The following is a 20,497-nucleotide window of genomic DNA, read 5'->3' as shown; positions in this document are numbered from 1 at the left end:
GGTGCCTACAGTGTTAAGACTGCCCTGGTGCCTACAGTGTTAAGACTGCCCTGGTGCCTACAGTGTTAAGACTGCCCTGGTGCCTACAGTGTTAAGACTGCCCTGGTGCCAACAGTGTTAAGACTGCCCTGGTGCCAACAGTGTTAAGACTGCCCTGGTGCCTACAGTGTTAAGACTGCATTTGTGCCTACAGTGTTAAGACTGCCCTGGTGCCTACAGTGTTAAAACTGCTCTGGTGCCTACAGTGTTAAGACTGCTCTGGAGCCTAGAGTGTTAAGACTGCACTGGTGCCAACAGTGTTAAGACTGCTCTGGTGCCTACAGTGTTAAGACTGCACTGGTGCCAACAGTGTTAAGACTGCCCTGGTGCCAACAGTGTTAAGACTGCTCTGGTGCCTACAGTGTTAAAACATCCCTGGTGCCTACAGTGTTAAAACTGCCCTGGTGCCTACAGTGTTAAGACTGCCCTGGTGCTAACAGTGTTAAGACTGCCCTGGTGCCTACGGTGTTAAGACTGCCCTGGTGCCAACAGTGTTAAGACTGCCCTGGTGCCTACAGTGTTAAGACTGCCCTGGTGCCCACATTGGTGTTAAGACTGCCCTGGTGCCAACAGTGTTAAGACTGCCCTGGTGCCCACATTGGTGTTAAGACTGCCCTGGTGCCTACAGTGTTAAGACTGCCCTGGTGCCAACAGTGTTAAGACTGCCCTGGTGCCTACAGTAGTGTTAAGACTGCCCTGGTGCCTACAATTGTGTTAAAACTACCCTGGTGCCTACAGTGCCAAGACTGCCCTGGTGTTTACAGTGTTAAAACTGCCCTGGTGCCTACAGTGTTAAGACTGCCCTTCAGCCTAGAGTGTTAAGACTGCCCTTCAGCCTAGAGTGTTAAGACTGCACTGATGCCTACAGTATTATGACTGCCCTGGTGCCTACAGTGTTAAGACTGCCCTGGTGCCTACAGTGTTAAGACTGCCCTTCAGCCTAGAGTGTTAAGACTGCACTGATGCCTACAGTGTTAAGACTGCCCTGGTGCCTACAGTGTTAAGACTGCCCTTCAGCCTAGAGTGTTAAGACTGCACTGATGCCTACAGTGTTAAGACTGCCCTGGTGCCTACAGTGTTAAGACTGCCCTTCAGCCTAGAGTGTTAAGACTGCACTGATGCCTACAGTATTATGACTGCCCTGGTGCCTACAGTGTTAAGACTGCCCTGGTGCCTACAGTGTTAAGACTGCCCTTCAGCCTACAGTGTTAAGACTGCCCTGGTGCCTACAGTGTTAAGACTGCACTGGTGCCTACAGTGTTAAGACTGCCCTGGTGCCTACAGTGTTAAGACTGCACTGGTGCCAACAGTGTTAAGACTGCCCTGGTGCCAACAGTGTTAAGACTGCCCTGGTGCCAACAGTGTTAAGACTGCACTGGTGCCAACAGTGTTAAGACTGCACTGGTGCCTACAGTGTTAAGACTGCACTGGTGCCAACAGTGTTAAGACTGCACTGGTGCCAACAGTGTTAAGACTGCACTGGTGCCAACAGTGTTAAGACTGCCCTTCAGCCTAGAGTGTTAAGACTGCACTGATGCCTACAGTATTATGACTGCCCTGGTGCCTACAGTGTTAAGACTGCACTGGTGCCTACAGTGGTGTTAAGACTATTCTCGTAGCTACAGAGTTAAAACTGCCCTATAGCCTACAGTGTTAAGACTGCCCTGGTGCCTACAGTGTTAAGACTGCCCTGGTGCCTACAGTGTTAAGACTGCCCTGGTGCCTACGAGGTTAAGACTGCCCTGGTGCCTACAGTGTTAAGACTGCTCTGGTGCCTACGCGGTTAAGACTGCCCTGGTGCCTACAGTGTTAAGACTGCCCTGGTGCCTACAGTGTTAAGACTGCCCTGGTGCCTACAGTGTTAAGACTGCCTTGGTGCCTACAGTGTTAAGACTGCCCTGGTGCCTACAGTGTTATGACTGCCCTGGTGCCTACAGTGTTAAGACTGCCCTGGTGCCTACATTGTTATGACTGCCCTGGTGCCTACAGTGTTAAGACTGCCCTGGTGCCTACAGTGTTATGACTGCCCTGGTGCCTACAGTGTTAAGACTGCCTGGTGCCTACAGTGTTATGACTGCCCTGGTGCCTACAGTGTTAAGACTGCCCTGGTGCCTACGCGGTTAAGACTGCCCTGGTGCCTACAGTGTTAAGACTGCCCTGGTGCCTACAGTGTTAAGGACTGCCCTGGTGCCTACAGTGTTATGACTGCCTTGGTGCCTACAGTGTTAAGACTGCCCTGGTGCCTACAGTGTTTAAAACTGCTCTGGTGCCTACAGTGTTAAGACTGCTCTGGAGCCTAGAGTGTTAAGACTGCACTGGTGCCAACAGTGTTAAGACTGCTCTGGTGCCTACAGTGTTAAGACTGCACTGGTGCCAACAGTGTTAAGACTGCCCTGGTGCCAACAGTGTTAAGACTGCTCTGGTGCCTACAGTGTTAAAACATCCCTGGTGCCTACAGTGTTAAAACTGCCCTGGTGCCTACAGTGTTAAGACTGCCCTGGTGCTAACAGTGTTAAGACTGCCCTGGTGCCTACGGTGTTAAGACTGCCCTGGTGCCAACAGTGTTAAGACTGCCCTGGTGCCTACAGTGTTAAGACTGCCCTTCAGCCTAGAGTGTTAAGACTGCACTGATGCCTACAGTATTATGACTGCCCTGGTGCCTACAGTGTTAAGACTGCCCTGGTGCCTACAGTGTTAAGACTGCCCTTCAGCCTACAGTGTTAAGACTGCCCTGGTGCCTACAGTGTTAAGACTGCACTGGTGCCTACAGTGTTAAGACTGCCCTGGTGCCTACAGTGTTAAGACTGCACTGGTGCCAACAGTGTTAAGACTGCCCTGGTGCCAACAGTGTTAAGACTGCCCTGGTGCCAACAGTGTTAAGACTGCACTGGTGCCAACAGTGTTAAGACTGCACTGGTGCCTACAGTGTTAAGACTGCACTGGTGCCAACAGTGTTAAGACTGCACTGGTGCCAACAGTGTTAAGACTGCACTGGTGCCAACAGTGTTAAGACTGCCCTTCAGCCTAGAGTGTTAAGACTGCACTGATGCCTACAGTATTATGACTGCCCTGGTGCCTACAGTGTTAAGACTGCACTGGTGCCTACAGTGGTGTTAAGACTATTCTCGTAGCTACAGAGTTAAAACTGCCCTATAGCCTACAGTGTTAAGACTGCCCTGGTGCCTACAGTGTTAAGACTGCCCTGGTGCCTACAGTGTTAAGACTGCCCTGGTGCCTACGAGGTTAAGACTGCCCTGGTGCCTACAGTGTTAAGACTGCCCTGGTGCCTACGCGGTTAAGACTGCCCTGGTGCCTACAGTGTTAAGACTGCCCTGGTGCCTACAGTGTTAAGACTGCCCTGGTGCCTACAGTGTTATGACTGCCTTGGTGCCTACAGTGTTAAGACTGCCCTGGTGCCTACAGTGTTATGACTGCCCTGGTGCCTACAGTGTTAAGACTGCCCTGGTGCCTACATTGTTATGACTGCCCTGGTGCCTACAGTGTTAAGACTGCCCTGGTGCCTACAGTGTTATGACTGCCCTGGTGCCTACAGTGTTAAGACTGCCCTGGTGCCTACAGTGTTATGACTGCCCTGGTGCCTACAGTGTTAAGACTGCCCTGGTGCCTACGCGGTTAAGACTGCCCTGGTGCCTACAGTGTTAAGACTGCCCTGGTGCCTACAGTGTTAAGACTGCCCTGGTGCCTACAGTGTTATGACTGCCTTGGTGCCTACAGTGTTAAGACTGCCCTGGTGCCTACAGTGTTAAGACTGCCCTGGTGCCTACAGTGTTATGACTGCCTTGGTGCCTACAGTGTTAAGACTGCCCTGATGCCTACAGTGTTAAGACTGCCCTGGTGCCTACAGTGTTATGACTGCCCTGGTGCCTACAGTGTTAAGACTGCCCTGGTGCCTACAGTGTTAAGACTGCCCTGGTGCCTACAGTGTTAAGACTGCCCTGGTGCCTACAGTGTTAAGACTGCCCTGGTGCCTTCAGTGTTATGACTGCCCTGGCGCCAACAGTGTTAAGACTGCCCTGGTGCCTACAGTGTTAAGACTGCCCTGGTGCCTACAGTGTTTAAGACTGCCCTGGTGCCTACAGTGTTAAGACTGCCCTGGTGCCTACAGTGTTAAGACTGCCCTGGTGCCTACAGTGTTAAGACTGCCCTGGTGCCTACAGTGTTAAGACTGCCCTGGTGCCTACAGTGTTAAGACTGCCCTGGTGCCTACAGTGTTAAGACTGCCCTGGTGCCTACAGTGTTAAGACTGCCCTGGTGCCTACAGTGTTAAGACTGCCCTGGTGCCTACAGTGTTAAGACTGCCCTGGTGCCTACAGTGTTAAGACTGCCCTGGTGCCTACAGTGTTAAGACTGCCCTGGTGCCTACAGTGTTAAGACTGCCCTGGTGCCTACAGTGTTAAGACTGCCCTGGTGCCTACGAGGTTAAGACTTCCCTTCCTTCCCATCTGTAGAGTTAATACCTCTTCCCATATGTATAGTTAATTCCTCTTATCATATGTAGAGTTAATTCCTCTTATCATGTGTAGAGTTAATATCTCTTCCCAAACCTGCTAGAGGATGGTCAGGTGAGGTGTAGGACTGGTAATATAAGCAGTCGATAGCGAATCATCTGCTTCAGAGCAAGAAGCAGGAAGTTTAGCAAATCTATTTGCTTCAAGAGCCAATTCCTCTCAACTTCCTGAAGCAATTCTGACTCACCAACAACGATTTCAAGCAGCATGATGGCAAAACATGAACGATGATTTAGCCTTATCTGACGAACTAGACCAACCTTTCAAGCTGAAAGAACTCAATCAGAAGAGCTACAAAAAAAACTAGAAATACAGCTCCAGGTGAGGACAAAATCACTTACAACATGCTGGCCAAGCTAGGAGAAAAGGGTGAAGAAGCCTTCTTGAATTTCATCAACAGAGTTTGGGTGACAAGAACTTGACCACTCTCTTGGAACAGTGTAATTATAGTTCCCATCTCAAAACCCAAAGACCCAGGAAATTCAAGACCCATCCCATTAGCAAGTTGTCTGGCCAAACCTGCTGAAAGAATAGCTCTTAATTGAAATGACCCGAAAGTAAATCCACTGCACCAAAATATGTTTGGTTACAGAAAAGGTGTTGGAACCACAGAATGCCTTACCTCCCTCCTGGATCAAATCATGACTAACCAGGAATCCTTATTTTTCTTGACCTAGAAAAAGCCTTCGAGCTAGCCAATGCTCCAGCTACACTGTGCTGCCTGGTAGATAAGGAAAATCAAAGGGCACGCTCCTCCCTCTGCAAAAGCGTGTCAAATCAGTCAAAGAACAACAAATGGAAACTATCTCAAGACCTGCAACGACTCACATCTTCACAGACGGATCAGTTGATCAAACAAGAGGTTCTGCTGGGGCAACAGTTTACACTAACAACCATGAAGCTTACTGGTTGATACCTGGTTGATGGGGTTCTGGGAGTTCTTCTACTCCCCAAGCCCGGCCCGAGGCCAGGCTTGACTTGTGAGAGTTTGGTCCACTAGGCTGTTGCTTGGAGCGGCCCGCAGGCCCACATACCCACCACAGCCCGGTTGATCCGGCACTCCTTGGAGGAATAAATCTAGTTTCCTCTTGAAAATGTCCACGGTTGTTCCGGCAATATTTCTTATGCTTGCTGGGAGGACGTTGAACAACCGTGGAACTCTGATGTTCATACAGTGTTTCTCTGATTGTGCCTATGGCACCTCTGCTCTTCACTGGTTTTATTCTACATTTTCTTCCATATCGTTCACTCCAGTACGTTGTTATTTTACTGTGTAGATTTGGTACTTGGCCCTCCAGTATCTTCCAGGTGTATATTATTTGATATCTCTCTCGTCTTCTTTCTAGTGAGTACAGTTGGAGGGCTTTGAGACGATCCCAATAATTTAGGTGCTTTATTGCGTCTATGCGTGCCGTATATGTTCTCTGTATTCCCTCTATTTCAGCAATCTCTCCTGCTCTGAAGGGGGAAGTGAGTACTCAAGACGGGACAACACAAGTGACTTGAAGAGTACACCATTGTGATGGGATCCCTGGATTTGAAAGTTCTCGTAATCCATCCTATCATTTTTCTGGCTGTCGCAATATTTGCTTGGTTATGCTCCTTAAACGTTAGGTCATCAGACATTATTATTCCCAAATCCTTTACATGCTGTTTTCCTACTATGGGTACATTTGATTGTGTTTTGTACTCTGTATTATGTTTAAGGTCCTCATTTTTACCGTACCTGAGTACCTGAAATTTATCACTGTTAAACATCATGTTATTTCTGATGCCCAGTCGAAAACTTTATTAATATCAGCTTGAAGTTTTTCAATGTCTTCAGCCGAGGTAATTTTCATACTGATTTTTGTGTCATCTGCAAAGGATGATACGAAGCTGTGACTTGTATTTTGTCTATATCTGATATGAGAATAGGGAAAAGTAGCGGTGCAAGGACTGTACCCTGAGGTACAGAGCTTTTAACCGCACTTGGACTAGATTTTTATATGGTTGACCGTTACTCGCTGAGTCCTGTTTGACAGAAAACTGAGTATCCAGCGTCCTACTTTACCGGTTATTCCCATTGACTTCATTTTGTGTGCTATCACGCCATGGTCACATTTATCGAAAGCCTTTGCGAAGTCCGTGTATATCACATCAGCATTCTGTTTTTCTTCTAATGCCTCAGTGACTTTGTCGTAGTGGTCAAGTAGCTGTGAGAGGCACGATCTTCCCGCTCGAAATCCATGTTGGCTTGGGTTGTGAAGGTCATTGGTCTCCATGAAATTGGTGACCTGACTCCTAATCACTCTCTCAAATACTTTTATGATGTGCGATGTTAGTGCAACTGATCTATAATTCTTTGCCAATGCTTTGATCCCTCCCTTGTATAGAGGGGCTATGTCTGCTACTTTAAGTGCATCTGGTATCTCCCCCGTGTCCAAGCTCTTCCTCCACACTATACTGAGTGCCTGTGCTACCGGCACTTTGCATTTCTTTATAAATATTGAATTCCATGAGTCTGGACCTGGGGCCGAGTGCATGGGCATATTTTCAATTTCTCTTTCAAAATTTAGTGCGCTCGTGTTTATATCAGTTATATTTACCGGGGTTTGAATATCCCGCATAAAGAAAATGTCTGGATCTTCCACCTTCATGTTGTTTATTGGAGTGCTAAACATGTCCTCATACTGCTTTTTTAGGATTTCACTAATTTCTTTGTCATCCTCCGTGTATGAACCTTCACTTGTACGAATAGGTCCAATACTGACAGTGGTTTTTGCTTTTGATTTCGCATATGAGAAGAAATATTTTGGGTTTTTCTTTATTTTTATATATTATTTATTTTATATATTTATTTTGTATATTAGAATAATCACTAAATTTATTTTCTCTATTTTTAATCCCAGTACTTCTACCACCTCATTTGTAACCTTTAGGAGCTCCGAGCATACAAGGTCTTCCCTAATATACAGACCCACTCATCCATGTGACCTAATTTTCCTATCACACCTGTATAGGTTATATCCTGGAATCCGGATCTCACTGTCTAAGAATTCCCCTGCATGGGTTTCTGTGAAAGCTCCAAATACTGCTTTTGACTCCGTGAGGCCATTTATGAACTGTACTTTGTTGTTTGTTCTTGTTTACAGTCCTTGTATGTTGGCAAAGATGAATGAGGTTACTCTATTAGTGATAGTTTGAATGGGAGACTTTTTCGGCAAGCCCATTATGCTTGGACATAATGAGTTTGTTCTGACCAGTACTGATTGTTGTAAGGCAGTTGTCTGTCGTAGTTGTAGTTCCCTTTCGGTGGGTAATTGTATCTGTAATTCTGGAATGCAAGTGGATCTGGCATCCAGTTCCATACACTCTCCATGCTGCTCCTTTTGAATTCTCTGTCGGTCTGGTATAAAAAATTTATAGAGTTTCCTCCAAATTCATTATCCTGCTTGCCACTCTTTATGTAGCGTTCCGTGCCTTTCACGTGAAAGTGTGGGCAGCTGAGGTCATAGCATTTTCTGTCCTCCAGTGAGGTTTGGCACATGTCAGGATGGAAAAACCTACATATTGATCCAAATCGACACTCACCTTTCCTAAGCATATTTAAACATTTTTGGGGATGTTGGTAACTACATTCTAATCCTTTCTTATTACCAGCATATCTATGTCTGCATATGCCCTTTGCATAGAATTTGCATAAGTCTGTCCTTCTGTTCTGAATTGCTCTATCGGGAACCGTCGTAGTGTCTGTACCTATTGAGCTGTCAGTGCTGTCTGGTACACTTTCTAGTTTACTGTCATCTACATCTGGGCCTACTGAGTCAGAGTTTACAACTTCCTGAGTTTCAGCCTCAGTTTCATCCCTGACTATAGCCTCCGCCCCTGGTATATTAGAATTGTTGTTCCTTTCTCACTCCTTCTGGATGGCTGGCAGGCTTCCAATGAATGATGTTTTCCGATCATGCGTCATGTTATCTAGAAGGTTTTTTAGGATATTCCAAGCTGGCAGGTCATTTTTACACACCCAGAGCAAGTGGCCAGCTCTCAGTGCCGTAGTGTTACTCACTCCTGTACAAGCCGAATGGAATCTAGTCTTACAGATATAACATTCAATTCCCGTTACCTTCGTCTTTAAGGAGTTGTTACAGTGGCCACAAATTTGTTTATTTACTCCCATTTTGCCTTGTTTTGTTGTATATATCTATATATTTATAATATTATATGTATATTGTATATTTGTAACAATATATATGTTTATTTGTTCTACTGTATGGTCAGTACTTATCGCACGGTCGAGGGTGAGGGTCCCAGAGGCTGTACAGTTGACACGTTGTTGTATTTGAGGTTCACTGTATGGATCACTTGTTGATGTCAGTCCTTTAACTCTTTACAAAATTATATGTATATATATTTATATGTTTAATATTTATAATATTATATGTATACCGTATATTAGTAATATTATGTATGTTATTTTGTTCAAACTTTATGGCAGGTACTTAGCGTAGGGTAGCGAGGCTGATCCCCGGTCGGTACAGGTGACCTCTTGTTGTCCCAGGTTGATGTCACCAGTTTTCCAGTTACCCGATTTATAACCACTGATGCCGCCTCTTGCCACTATTCTATATTTCTAGTATTTTATATTTATAATATTCTATGCACGATTTTCCTTCACTTCCAACTTATATGTTGTTGTGATACCCGTTCCACTTCACTGTTCCACGAATCACCGTTCACTATTTTTTTATTTTTCCTAATACACGCATGTACACAAAGCCTCGTTCACTGGCTCACACGCGGTCTCCCGTTTATTCTCTATTTAACACAAAGTTCTATTGTTAATGACTATTTTCAATTTCCAGCGGGTCACTATGCACTTTGTTATGTCTGTAATCAGTAATCCACGGCAGTAGTCCTAAGAATCCCGGTTAATGTCACGATTTTAACGGAGCGCCACGGTACGTCTTCCCCCCTCCACTTTAATTGTAATTGGATCACTCAATCACTTACTGGAGCATGAATAGTGGGTGCTCAACATTGCAAACAGAATTATATGCCCTGAAGGAACCCATAAATTATACAATTAAGAATAATTTACATGATGTCATCATTCATACTGACTCTAAATCTTCGCTCCAGGCATTATTATCAAGCCAGCAGAGAGATAATATACAACTCATCACATAAATCCTACATATATAAAAGCAGCATACAATCTAGGGCTGTCAATCCCCCTAAATTGGATACCAAGTAACATTGGCATTCATAGTAATGAAAAGACAGACTCACTAGCAAAAACTGTCACTGCTCTACCTGTTGTACAAATTCAAATACCTCCAAGTTTTTAACAGATTAAGGAGAATATCAAGAAGAAAATACTCCCAACTAAGAATTTGAAGAATGAGATTCTTCATTAAGACTCGTGGGTGCACTTACCTGCCTGTGCTGTCTCCTGCAAACACTGGACAACTTCTGTAGAAAGATGTGTGCTGAGGATCTGATCTTCCAAACCTAAGAAAGCCTCAGCATTTTCTCCACAGACATAAACTGAACTACCAGTTCGTGAGAATGTTGCCCAAGTCCCATTGTTCAAGGGCAGGAGAGGAATTCCCTCAAGATCGCTATAATTCTCGTCTGAGATGGCATACTCCAGCAGGTGAGCTCGATTCCAGTTTCCTCTGATTGACTTCAATGTTCTCAGGTTATTCCTCAACACTTGGGGAGTCACTGTTGCCGGGGAAGACTCTGAAATTATTAAAAACTTAATTAGAAATTTGTATTGAACATGTACGTCTATATGTACTATTTGTACATATTTATCCACATAAACAAAATTAAGAAACACCATAAATATATATTTAATGGTTCCGGAAGTACAGTCGGGTTCGCTCTCGACTCAATCGAGAATTCCGTGTTCGAAACCCGCGTGGGACAGAAATGGTTGTGCATGATTCCTGTCACCTCTTGCCCCTGTCCACCTACCAGTAAGTAGGTACTCAGGAGTCAGTCAGCTTGTTGTGGGATGCATCCTGGGGGGGGGGGGGGGGGGGCGGGGTCAGTACACTGACCCTGGAGGGGGGGGGGGGGGGGCTCGATATAACCCCAACATGTACTGTATGTATAAACTTGCTTCCTGCCCCCCCCCTCCCCGACGCAGTGAAATATTAAATTAATTTGGTCTTACAGTTGCAACTGAGAATTTTACTAAGCTGCCCCTTTTAAATTTCCAAAGCTTTTAACGGAGAACTATTTAATATGTCAGAGTCACTCATGTTCCTCTTTATGTACAGGCTCACACATGTTCCTCTTTATGTACAGGCTCACTCATGTTCCTCTTTATGTACAGACTCACTCATGTTCCTCTTTATGTACAGGCTCACACATGTTCCTCTTTATGTACAGGCTCACACATGTTCCTATTTATGTACAGACTCACTCATGTTCCTCTTTATGTACAGACTCACTCATGTTCCTCTTTATGTACAGGCTCACACATGTTCCTCTTTATGTACAGGCTCACTCATGTTCCTCTTTATGTACAGACTCACTCATGTTCCTCTTTATGTACAGGCTCACACATGTTCCTCTTTATGTACAGGCTCACACATGTTCCTCTTTATGTACAGACTCACTCATGTTCCTCTTTATGTACAGACTCACACATGTTCTTCTTTATGTACAGGCTCACACATGTTCCTCTTTATGTACAGGCTCACACATGTTCCTCTTTATGTACAGGCTCACTCATGTTCCTCTTTATGTACAGACTCACACGTGTTCCTCTTTATGTACAGGCTCACACATGTTCCTCTTTATGTACAGGCTCACTCATGTTCCTCTTTATGTACAGGCTCACACATGTTCTTCTTTATGTACAGACTCACTCATATTCCTCTTTATGTACAGACTCACTCATGTTCCTCTTTATGTACAGACTCACTCATATTCCTCTTTATGTACAGACTCACTCATGTTCCTCTTTATGTACAGACTCACTCATGTTCCTCTTTATGTACAGACTCACTCATGTTCCTCTTATGTACAGACTCACTCATGTTCCTCTTTATGTACAGACTCACTCATGTTCCTCTTTATGTACAGACTCACTCATGTTCCTCTTTATGTACAGGCTCACACATGTTCCTCTTTATGTACAGGCTCACTCATGTTCCTCTTTATGTACAGGCTCACACATGTTCCTCTTTATGTACAGGCTCACTCATGTTCCTCTTTATGTACAGGCTCACACATGTTCCTCTTTATGTACAGACTCACTCATGTTCCTCTTTATGTACAGACTCACTCATGTTCCTCTTTATGTACAGACTCACTCATGTTCCTCTTTATGTACAGACTCACTCATGTTCCTCTTTATGTACAGACTCACTCATGTTCCTCTTTATGTACAGGCTCACACATGTTCCTCTTTATGTACAGACTCACTCATGTTCCTCTTTATGTACAGGCTCACAACATGTTCCTCTTTATGTACAGACTCACTCATGTTCCTCTTTATGTACAGACTCACTCATGTTCCTCTTTATGTACAGACTCACTCATGTTCCTCTTTATGTACAGACTCACTCATGTTCCTCTTTATGTACAGACTCACTCATGTTCCTCTTTATGTACAGGCTCACTCATGTTCCTCTTTATGTACAGGCTCACACATGTTCCTCTTTATGTACAGACTCACTCATGTTCCTCTTTATGTACAGACTCACTCATGTTCCTCTTTATGTACAGGCTCACTCATGTTCCTCTTTATGTACAGGCTCACACATGTTCCTCTTTATGTACAGACTCACTCATGTTCCTCTTTATGTACAGGCTCACTCATGTTCTTCTTTATGTACAGGCTCACACATGTTCCTCTTTATGTACAGACTCACACATGTTCCTCTTTATGTACAGACTCACTCATGTTCTTCTTTATGTACAGACTCACTCATGTTCCTCTTTATGTACAGGCTCACTCATGTTCCTCTTTATGTACAGGCTCACACATGTCCTCTTTATGTACAGACTCACTCATGTTCCTCTTTATGTACAGGCTCACTCATGTTCTTCTTTATGTACAGGCTCACACATGTTCCTCTTTATGTACAGACTCACTCATGTTCCTCTTTATGTACAGACTCACTCATGTTCCTCTTATGTACAGACTCACTCATGTTCCTCTTTATGTACAGGCTCACTCATGTTCTTCTTTATGTACAGACTCACTCATGTTCCTCTTTATGTACAGGCTCACACATGTTCCTCTTTATGTACAGGCTCACACATGTTCCTCTTTATGTACAGGCTCACACATGTTCCTCTTATGTACAGACTCACTCATGTTCCTCTTTATGTACAGACTCACTCATGTTCCTCTTTATGTACAGACTCACTCATGTTCCTCTTTATGTACAGGCTCACTCATGTTCCTCTTTATGTACAGACTCACTCATGTTCCTCTTTATGTACAGTCACTCATGTTCCTCTTCATTTTCAAACCTACTCATGTGTCTCTTTATAATAAAATAATAATGCTTACTTAAGCAAAAGTCGAAACATACATTAGATACAACAGTGGAGGATTCATAGGTAAGACAAGTGCATTGTCTGCCCAAAATATGCAAGGCATTTTGGGGATAATATGGATAATACAGAAATTAGTTAATGGGGAAGCTCTTAACACCATATGAGATCAGATATAGTTGATGAATTGAAGAAGAAATTGAATCTAAAGAAATCTTTAGATTCAAGCCTACTCGTGTGCCCCTTTTATTCATCAGCCCACTCATGTGTCGTCTCTATGCTGTGCTCAGCCCACTCATGTGTCGTCTCTATGCTGTGCTCCATCAGCCACTCATGTGTCATCTCTATGCTGTGCTCCATCAGCCCACTCACGTGTCGTCTCTATGCTGTGCTCCATCAGCCCACTCACGTGTCGTCTCTATGCTGTGCTCCATCAGCCCACTCACGTGTCGTCTCTATGCTGTGCTCCATCAGCCCACTCACGTGTCGTCTCTATGCTGTGCTCCATCAGCCCACTCACGTGTCGTCTCTATGCTGTGCTCCATCAGCCCACTCACGTGTCGTCTCTATGCTGTGCTCAGCCCACTCATGTGTCGTCTCTATGCTGTGCTCATCAGCCCACTCACGTGTCGTCTCTATGCTGTGCTCAGCCCACTCATGTGTCGTCTCTATGCTGTGCTCATCAGCCCACTCACGTGTCGTCTCTATGCTGTGCTCAGCCCACTCATGTGTCGTCTCTATGCTGTGCTCCATCAGCCCACTCATGTGTCGTCTCTATGCTGTGCTCCATCAGCCCACTCATGTGTCGTCTCTATGCTGTGCTCAGCCCACTCATGTGTCGTCTCTATGCTGTGCTCATCAGCCCACTCACGTGTCGTCTCTATGCTGTGCTCAGCCCACTCATGTGTCGTCTCTATGCTGTGCTCCATCAGCCCACTCATGTGTCATCTCTATGCTGTGCTCCATCAGCCCACTCATGTGTCGTCTCTATGCTGTGCTCCATCAGCCCACTCATGTGTCGTCTCTATGCTGTGCTCCATCAGCCCACTCATGTGTCGTCTCTATGCTGTGCTCCATCAGCCCACTCATGTGTCGTCTCTATGCTGTGCTCCATCAGCCCACTCATGTGTCGTCTCTATGCTGTGCTCCATCAGCCCACTCACGTGTCGTCTCTATGCTGTGCTCCATCAGCCCACTCACGTGTCGTCTCTATGCTGTGCTCCATCAGCCCACTCACGTGTCGTCTCTATGCTGTGCTCCATCAGCCCACTCATGTGTCGTCTCTATGCTGTGCTCATCAGCCCACTCCGTGTCGTCTCTATGCTGTGCTCAGCCCACTCATGTGTCGTCTCTATGCTGTGCTCCATCAGCCCACTCATGTGTCGTCTCTATGCTGTGCTCCATCAGCCCACTCATGTGTCGTCTCTATGCTGTGCTCCATCAGCCCACTCATGTGTCGTCTCTATGCTGTGCTCCATCAGCCCACTCATGTGTCGTCTCTATGCTGTGCTCCATCAGCCCACTCATGTGTCGTCTCTATGCTGTGCTCCATCAGCCCACTCACGTGTCGTCCTCTATGCTGTGCTCCATCAGCCCACTCACGTGTCGTCTCTATGCTGTGCTCCATCAGCCCACTCACGTGTCGTCTCTATGCTGTGCTCCATCAGCCCACTCATGTGTCGTCTCTATGCTGTGCTCATCAGCCCACTCACGTGTCGTCTCTATGCTGTGCTCAGCCCACTCATGTGTCGTCTCTATGCTGTGCTCCATCAGCCACTCATGTGTCGTCTCTATGCTGTGCTCCATCAGCCCACTCATGTGTCGTCTCTATGCTGTGCTCCATCAGCCCACTCATGTGTCGTCTCTATGCTGTGCTCCATCAGCCCACTCATGTGTCGTCTCTATGCTGTGCTCCATCAGCCCACTCATGTGTCGTCTCTATGCTGTGCTCCATCAGCCCACTCATGTGTCGTCTCTATGCTGTGCTCCATCAGCCCACTCACGTGTCGTCTCTATGCTGTGCTCCATCAGCCCACTCATGTGTCGTCTCTATGCTGTGCTCCATCAGCCCACTCATGTGTCGTCTCTATGCTGTGCTCCATCAGCCCACTCATGTGTCGTCTCTATGCTGTGCTCCATCAGCCCACTCATGTGTCGTCTCTATGCTGTGCTCCATCAGCCCACTCATGTGTCGTCTCTATGCTGTGCTCATCAGCCCACTCACGTGTCGTCTCTATGCTGTGCTCAGCCACTCATGTGTCGTCTCTATGCTGTGCTCCATCAGCCCACTCATGTGTCGTCTCTATGCTGTGCTCCATCAGCCCACTCACGTGTCGTCTCTATGCTGTGCTCCATCAGCCCAACTCATGTGTCGTCTCTATGCGGTGCTCCATCAGCCCACTCATGTGTCGTCTCTATGCTGTGCTCCATCAGCCCACTCATGTGTCGTCTCTATGCTGTGCTCCATCAGCCCACTCATGTGTCGTCTCTATGCTGTGCTCCATCAGCCCACTCATGTGTCGTCTCTATGCTGTGCTCCCAATAATAATAAACAAGAATTTAGACAAACTCTGAAGCTGTGAAAGAATTCATGAGTATTTTGAGAAAAATATTTTGTCTTGCATATGAGCAGCACATAATTGATGTCAACTGCTCAAGAGAAATTAAACGAAGTCCAAATATACAATCAATTACTAACTGAAATCTATATAAATAAAAATGTAAATGTTCATTTGTTCAAAATCGCTAATCTCCGAAAGTTCATCACCGATTGCTTTGAAAGTTTCACACAGCTTTGCACTCGAATAGGCGCATGTTTTCATATAAGTACTATGAACATGATTAACCTGTGACAGGAAAAAACTAGTTTTTTTTTAAACAGCGCCATCTGTTGCATGTAAGAGCAAGATATGCTATAGTAAATATGGTTACGATTCCATTTTTAAGGTTTCCGATTTCATTGATAAATTGAATTTCATAGATTTCGATTTATTTCATTTTGATTTAATTATTTTGAGTGACATTGTGTTGGAATTGAGCTGTGTTGTTTACCATATGTTACGATATATCGTATCGTGTTATTTCATCGCATAAAGGCACGGTTATTTAATAGAAATACGTTCATTATTACAGGAAGAACGAAGTTAACGATCATGGAGGTCGTTAACTGTCAGCACGGTATGACTCGTCCGGTGGCGGGAATTTCTGTTAGCCAATCAGAACCACCGGCGAGGTAACGAGTGCTGGCCGGAGCATGTGGAAAAACAGACATCTACTCCCCTTCATTCAGTCAACATGCTGTCGTCGCTTTCGGATGTTTGACCAACTGACCCAAACTGTTCCAGTATGCTCCACCCTCACCAAAGGAAACGGACGTGAGGACCTAGCGGCATGGTAAACGTGTCTGAGGTCGTGGAAGCACCGTCATTGATAGTTAGAGGCGTTGAGGTAACACACAGTGTCCGAATAGTGGTCCTAATTACGGACAAGTGGATGATCTATAAGTGGGAAGACCAATCGGACAGGAGACGACCATTTCATGGTCGCAGTCTCTGTCTATATATATATAATATATATATATATATATATCGTACCTAGTAGCCAGAATGCACTTCTCAGCCTACTATACAAGGCCCTTTTTGCCTAATAAGCCAAGTTTTCATGAATTAATATATTTTCTCTAATTTTTTCTTATGAAATGATAAAGCTACCCATTTCATTATGTATGAGGTCAATTTTTTTTTATTGGAGTTAAAATTAACGTAGATATATGACCGAACCTAACCAACCCTACCTAACCTAACCTAACCTATCTTTATAGGTTAGGTGGCCGAAAAAGTTAGGTTAGGTTAGGTAGTCGAAAAACAATTAATTCATGAAAACTTGGCTTATTAGGCAAATCGGGCCTTGCATAGTAGGCTGAGAAGTGCGTTCCGGCTACTAGGTACGACATATATATATAATATATATATATATATATATATATATATATATATAACTGTACTTATGTACAATGCCTTAACATATATACATGTAATATATTGTAATAAAATGTGGATCGAGATATATCTGAATATATCCATGATGAAGTTTATACAATCTTATTTTCTTGTCCTTTGTCAGACCCTCAGCACAAAGTGTGTCGCACCTGACAACAGGTCCGGCTGAGGCTGACACCTGATCAGATTAACGTACCCCGTTATAGTACAACGAAACATAAGATAAACACTCAGAATAAACCTAAATTAAATGTGTTGGGTTGTCGACAGTTCGATCCCAACACATACCGCTCATTTTGTGAGTGTGGTTTATTTTTTTATAATTTGTCATTGTTTTTCATTTAGTTTTTAAATCTTTTTCTTATATTTCAGTGATGGGAATACAGATAATTTTATGTTTCCAATTTTCAGATGGGAACATGAGATCATTTGGGAATGAATCGGGCGAGGGAGTGGGGAATGGTGGGGAGGAGGAGGAGGAGGATGGGGGAGTTGGTGATGGTGGGGACATGGGAATGGAGAATGGTAGGGAGGACAAGGGGAGTGGGAGATGGTGGGGGAGGACTTAGGGGAATGGGGGGGGGGATGGTTGGGTGGACGAGGGGACGGGGGAGTGGGAGATGGTGGGGAGGGCAAAGAGATGGAGGATGGGGGGAATGGTGGGGAGGAGGAGGGGACGGGGAAGAGGAGAATGGTTGGGAGGACGAGGGGAGGTGAGGGGGGAATGGTGGGGAGGACTGGGGGACAGGGAAGGTTGCTGTGGCTCAGTAACGCACACGCGTTGCTGAGCCACAGCAACGCGTGGCCGGGTACAGATAGTTATATATTTTGTAGCTTAATTAGCCTTGGATTCTCTCATTAAAACTAAACATGTTGTGTTATTTTGAAGGACAGTTCTGTTTATCCTAAAGTGATACTTATGATTTGTGATTTTAAAGACTTAAAATTTAAGATTCTCCAGAAATACATGTATTTTAATTTGTAGCTGTTTGCTGCCCATTAGTGTGTGATACCATAATTTTTTATCTAAAATTAACATATAAAAATATAATTAGGCAACTTACCAACTGAATCAAGTGAGGTGAGGATAGTTCTAGGCACAGAAGCAAGAGGTAATTTTTGCTCTATGAGGAAGTCTTTGACAGTGGTGTAGACATGCGGTGGACAAGAGGTCAGGCACTCATATGTTAGAACCTCCTCTGGCTTCATCATACAGCCTTCTACCTGTTCAAAAGAGAATACATTGAATATAGTGTAAACCATAATGGTACACCACATAAAAGCCTCAAGAAGTTTACCTCCGGCCATTACATTGCTCTACAGCAAACCAGTTGAACTCTGAACCTTCCCTGATTTCTAAAAAAATGGAAGAGTTATCCCTACTCCTATCTAGCTCTACTCCTATAAAGCTCTTCTCCTATCTAGCTCTATTCCTATAAAACTCTTCTCCTATCTAGCAAGATATAATATACTTAGCACTTGCCAAAATTGGTTTAGACTCCCATAAAAGCAACAAAGATGCACTGTTTAGTATGATTAACTTATTACATGCAGCGCTTGACGAAAGTTCAAGTCAGCAAATAAACCCTGTAGGTTTATTTGTTGATTTTCGGAAGGCTTCTGACACCGCTAACCACAATAACCTTTTTTATTACACTGGAACACCGTGGAGTCAGAGGTGACGCCATAGTCACCATAGTCCATATAGTCTTACCTTAGTGACAGGTTCCAGTATGTCTCTGTGACTGACGCTACTTCTCCCACCGTACTAACTAACATTGGTGTTCCACAGGGCAGTGTACCTGGTCCTCTCCTCTCTCATTTACATCAATAACCTTCCTAATGCCTCTCAACACCACAAGCCAACTCTGTCTGCTGATTACACTACCTTCATTTTCTCCAGTTCCACCCTCTTACTGTGAATGACATAGTGAATACTGAACCCATAAAAGTCTATCTTTGGCTAACAGCTAACAAACTTATTTATTTATTTAGTTATTTATTTATTTAATTATATATATATATATATACAAGAAGGTACATTGAGTTTATGAGAGTACATAGCATTGATGTTTTTACATTCTTGTAAAGCCACTAACATGCATAGCGTTTCGGACAGGTCCTTAATCTTACAGATAATTTTAAGTAGGTGATTTGTAGCAAATTTTTAAGAATATTAACAGGTACATTGTAAGAAAATTTGAGGAAAATTAATACGTACATTGTAGCAAAATTTGAAGATTGTTAATAGGTACATTGTAGTAAGATATGCGTCCAACATAACAACCAGGATATAAGTTGATAGCAGTGACTGCAATGGTGAAGTTGCATGCCTTAGGCACATATTTGGGGAGTGGGTAGCACATGATACAGCGAGAGTTTGAAGACCAAAATTATGAGGATGAAATTAGGTACATTTTGGTTTTATTTTTGAATAAGGCATAGGTTGGACAGCTTTTTAGGCTAGGGAGTGAGGTCCATAGACTAGGTCTCTTTATTTGCATAGTGTTTGCACAAATTTATTTTCACTCTGGGGATATCAAAGAGATATTTATTTCTGGTGTGGTGATTATAGGTTCTATTACCTATAATAGAACCTATAATCTATGATTATAGGTTCTACTTGTACATCTGTCAAGGAAGAGATTACATCTGTCTCAGATCAGGATTAGCATTTAGGAACAAGGTTTTGTACGTGTAAATGTCACAAGAGAATGTGTGGAGTGAGTTTATGTTTAGCATGTTTAGGGATTTAAACAGAGGGGGCTGTGTGTTTTCTGAAAACAGTTTGTAATTGTTCTGATGGGCTTGAGGTAGTTTGCAGTGATTGAACCCCCATGCACAGATGCAGTATGTAAGATAGGGATAGATTAGCGCATAGTATGAGAGGAGAGCAGAGATTGGAACATAATATCTGATTTTGAAAAGCATACGGACCGTTTTTGAGACTTTTTGGTTATGTGTTGAATGTGGGTGCTGAAGTCGAGTCTCTTGTCAAGGTATAGGCCAAGGAACTTTCCATCATTTTTATTGCTGATGTTAACATTGTCTATCTGAAGCTGAATTGCCTTTGATTTGCTTCTAAATAAGACGTAGAAGATCTTTCTTATGTTTAGTGTGAGTTTGTTGGTTGACATCCATGAGTAGACTTTTTCCATTCGTTATTTTAAACATTATTTAGAGTGTGGGTTGGGGTCTATGTTGATGAATGTGTTATGAACCTGTTATATTAATTGAGTGAATAACTGATTCATAATGTAATTAAGAATAAAGGAATGAATTATATTGATTTATTCATACTATAAATTATAATTATATCCATACTATGAAATGGATATAAATTCACTTGAACGTGCTCAGCGTAGGATGACAAAGTTAATTCCCCAAATTAGAAACCTGTCATATGAAGAGAGATTAACAAAG

General features: G+C 44.0%; 1 protein-coding gene across 1 annotated transcript in view; it reads right to left on the bottom strand.

The window, feature by feature from the left end:
- The window catches only part of LOC123761552 (sacsin-like), a 29,970-nt gene extending 11,676 nt beyond the window's left edge, over positions 1-18,294 (bottom strand). The window contains exons 1-2 of the mRNA XM_069312516.1: positions 18,139-18,294; positions 9,990-10,298 (exon numbers count right to left, since the gene is read on the bottom strand). Of these exons, the coding sequence (XP_069168617.1) occupies positions 9,990-10,298; positions 18,139-18,286 (457 nt within the window). The 5' untranslated portion in view covers positions 18,287-18,294. The remainder of the gene's footprint in view (positions 1-9,989; positions 10,299-18,138) is intronic.
- Between the last annotated feature and the right edge of the window lie 2,203 nt (positions 18,295-20,497).

This window comes from Procambarus clarkii, chromosome 1 (genome assembly GCF_040958095.1).
Source record: "Procambarus clarkii isolate CNS0578487 chromosome 1, FALCON_Pclarkii_2.0, whole genome shotgun sequence".
Classification (NCBI taxonomy): Eukaryota; Metazoa; Arthropoda; class Malacostraca; order Decapoda; family Cambaridae; genus Procambarus; species Procambarus clarkii.
This window is presented reverse-complemented; position numbering and strand designations above follow the sequence as displayed.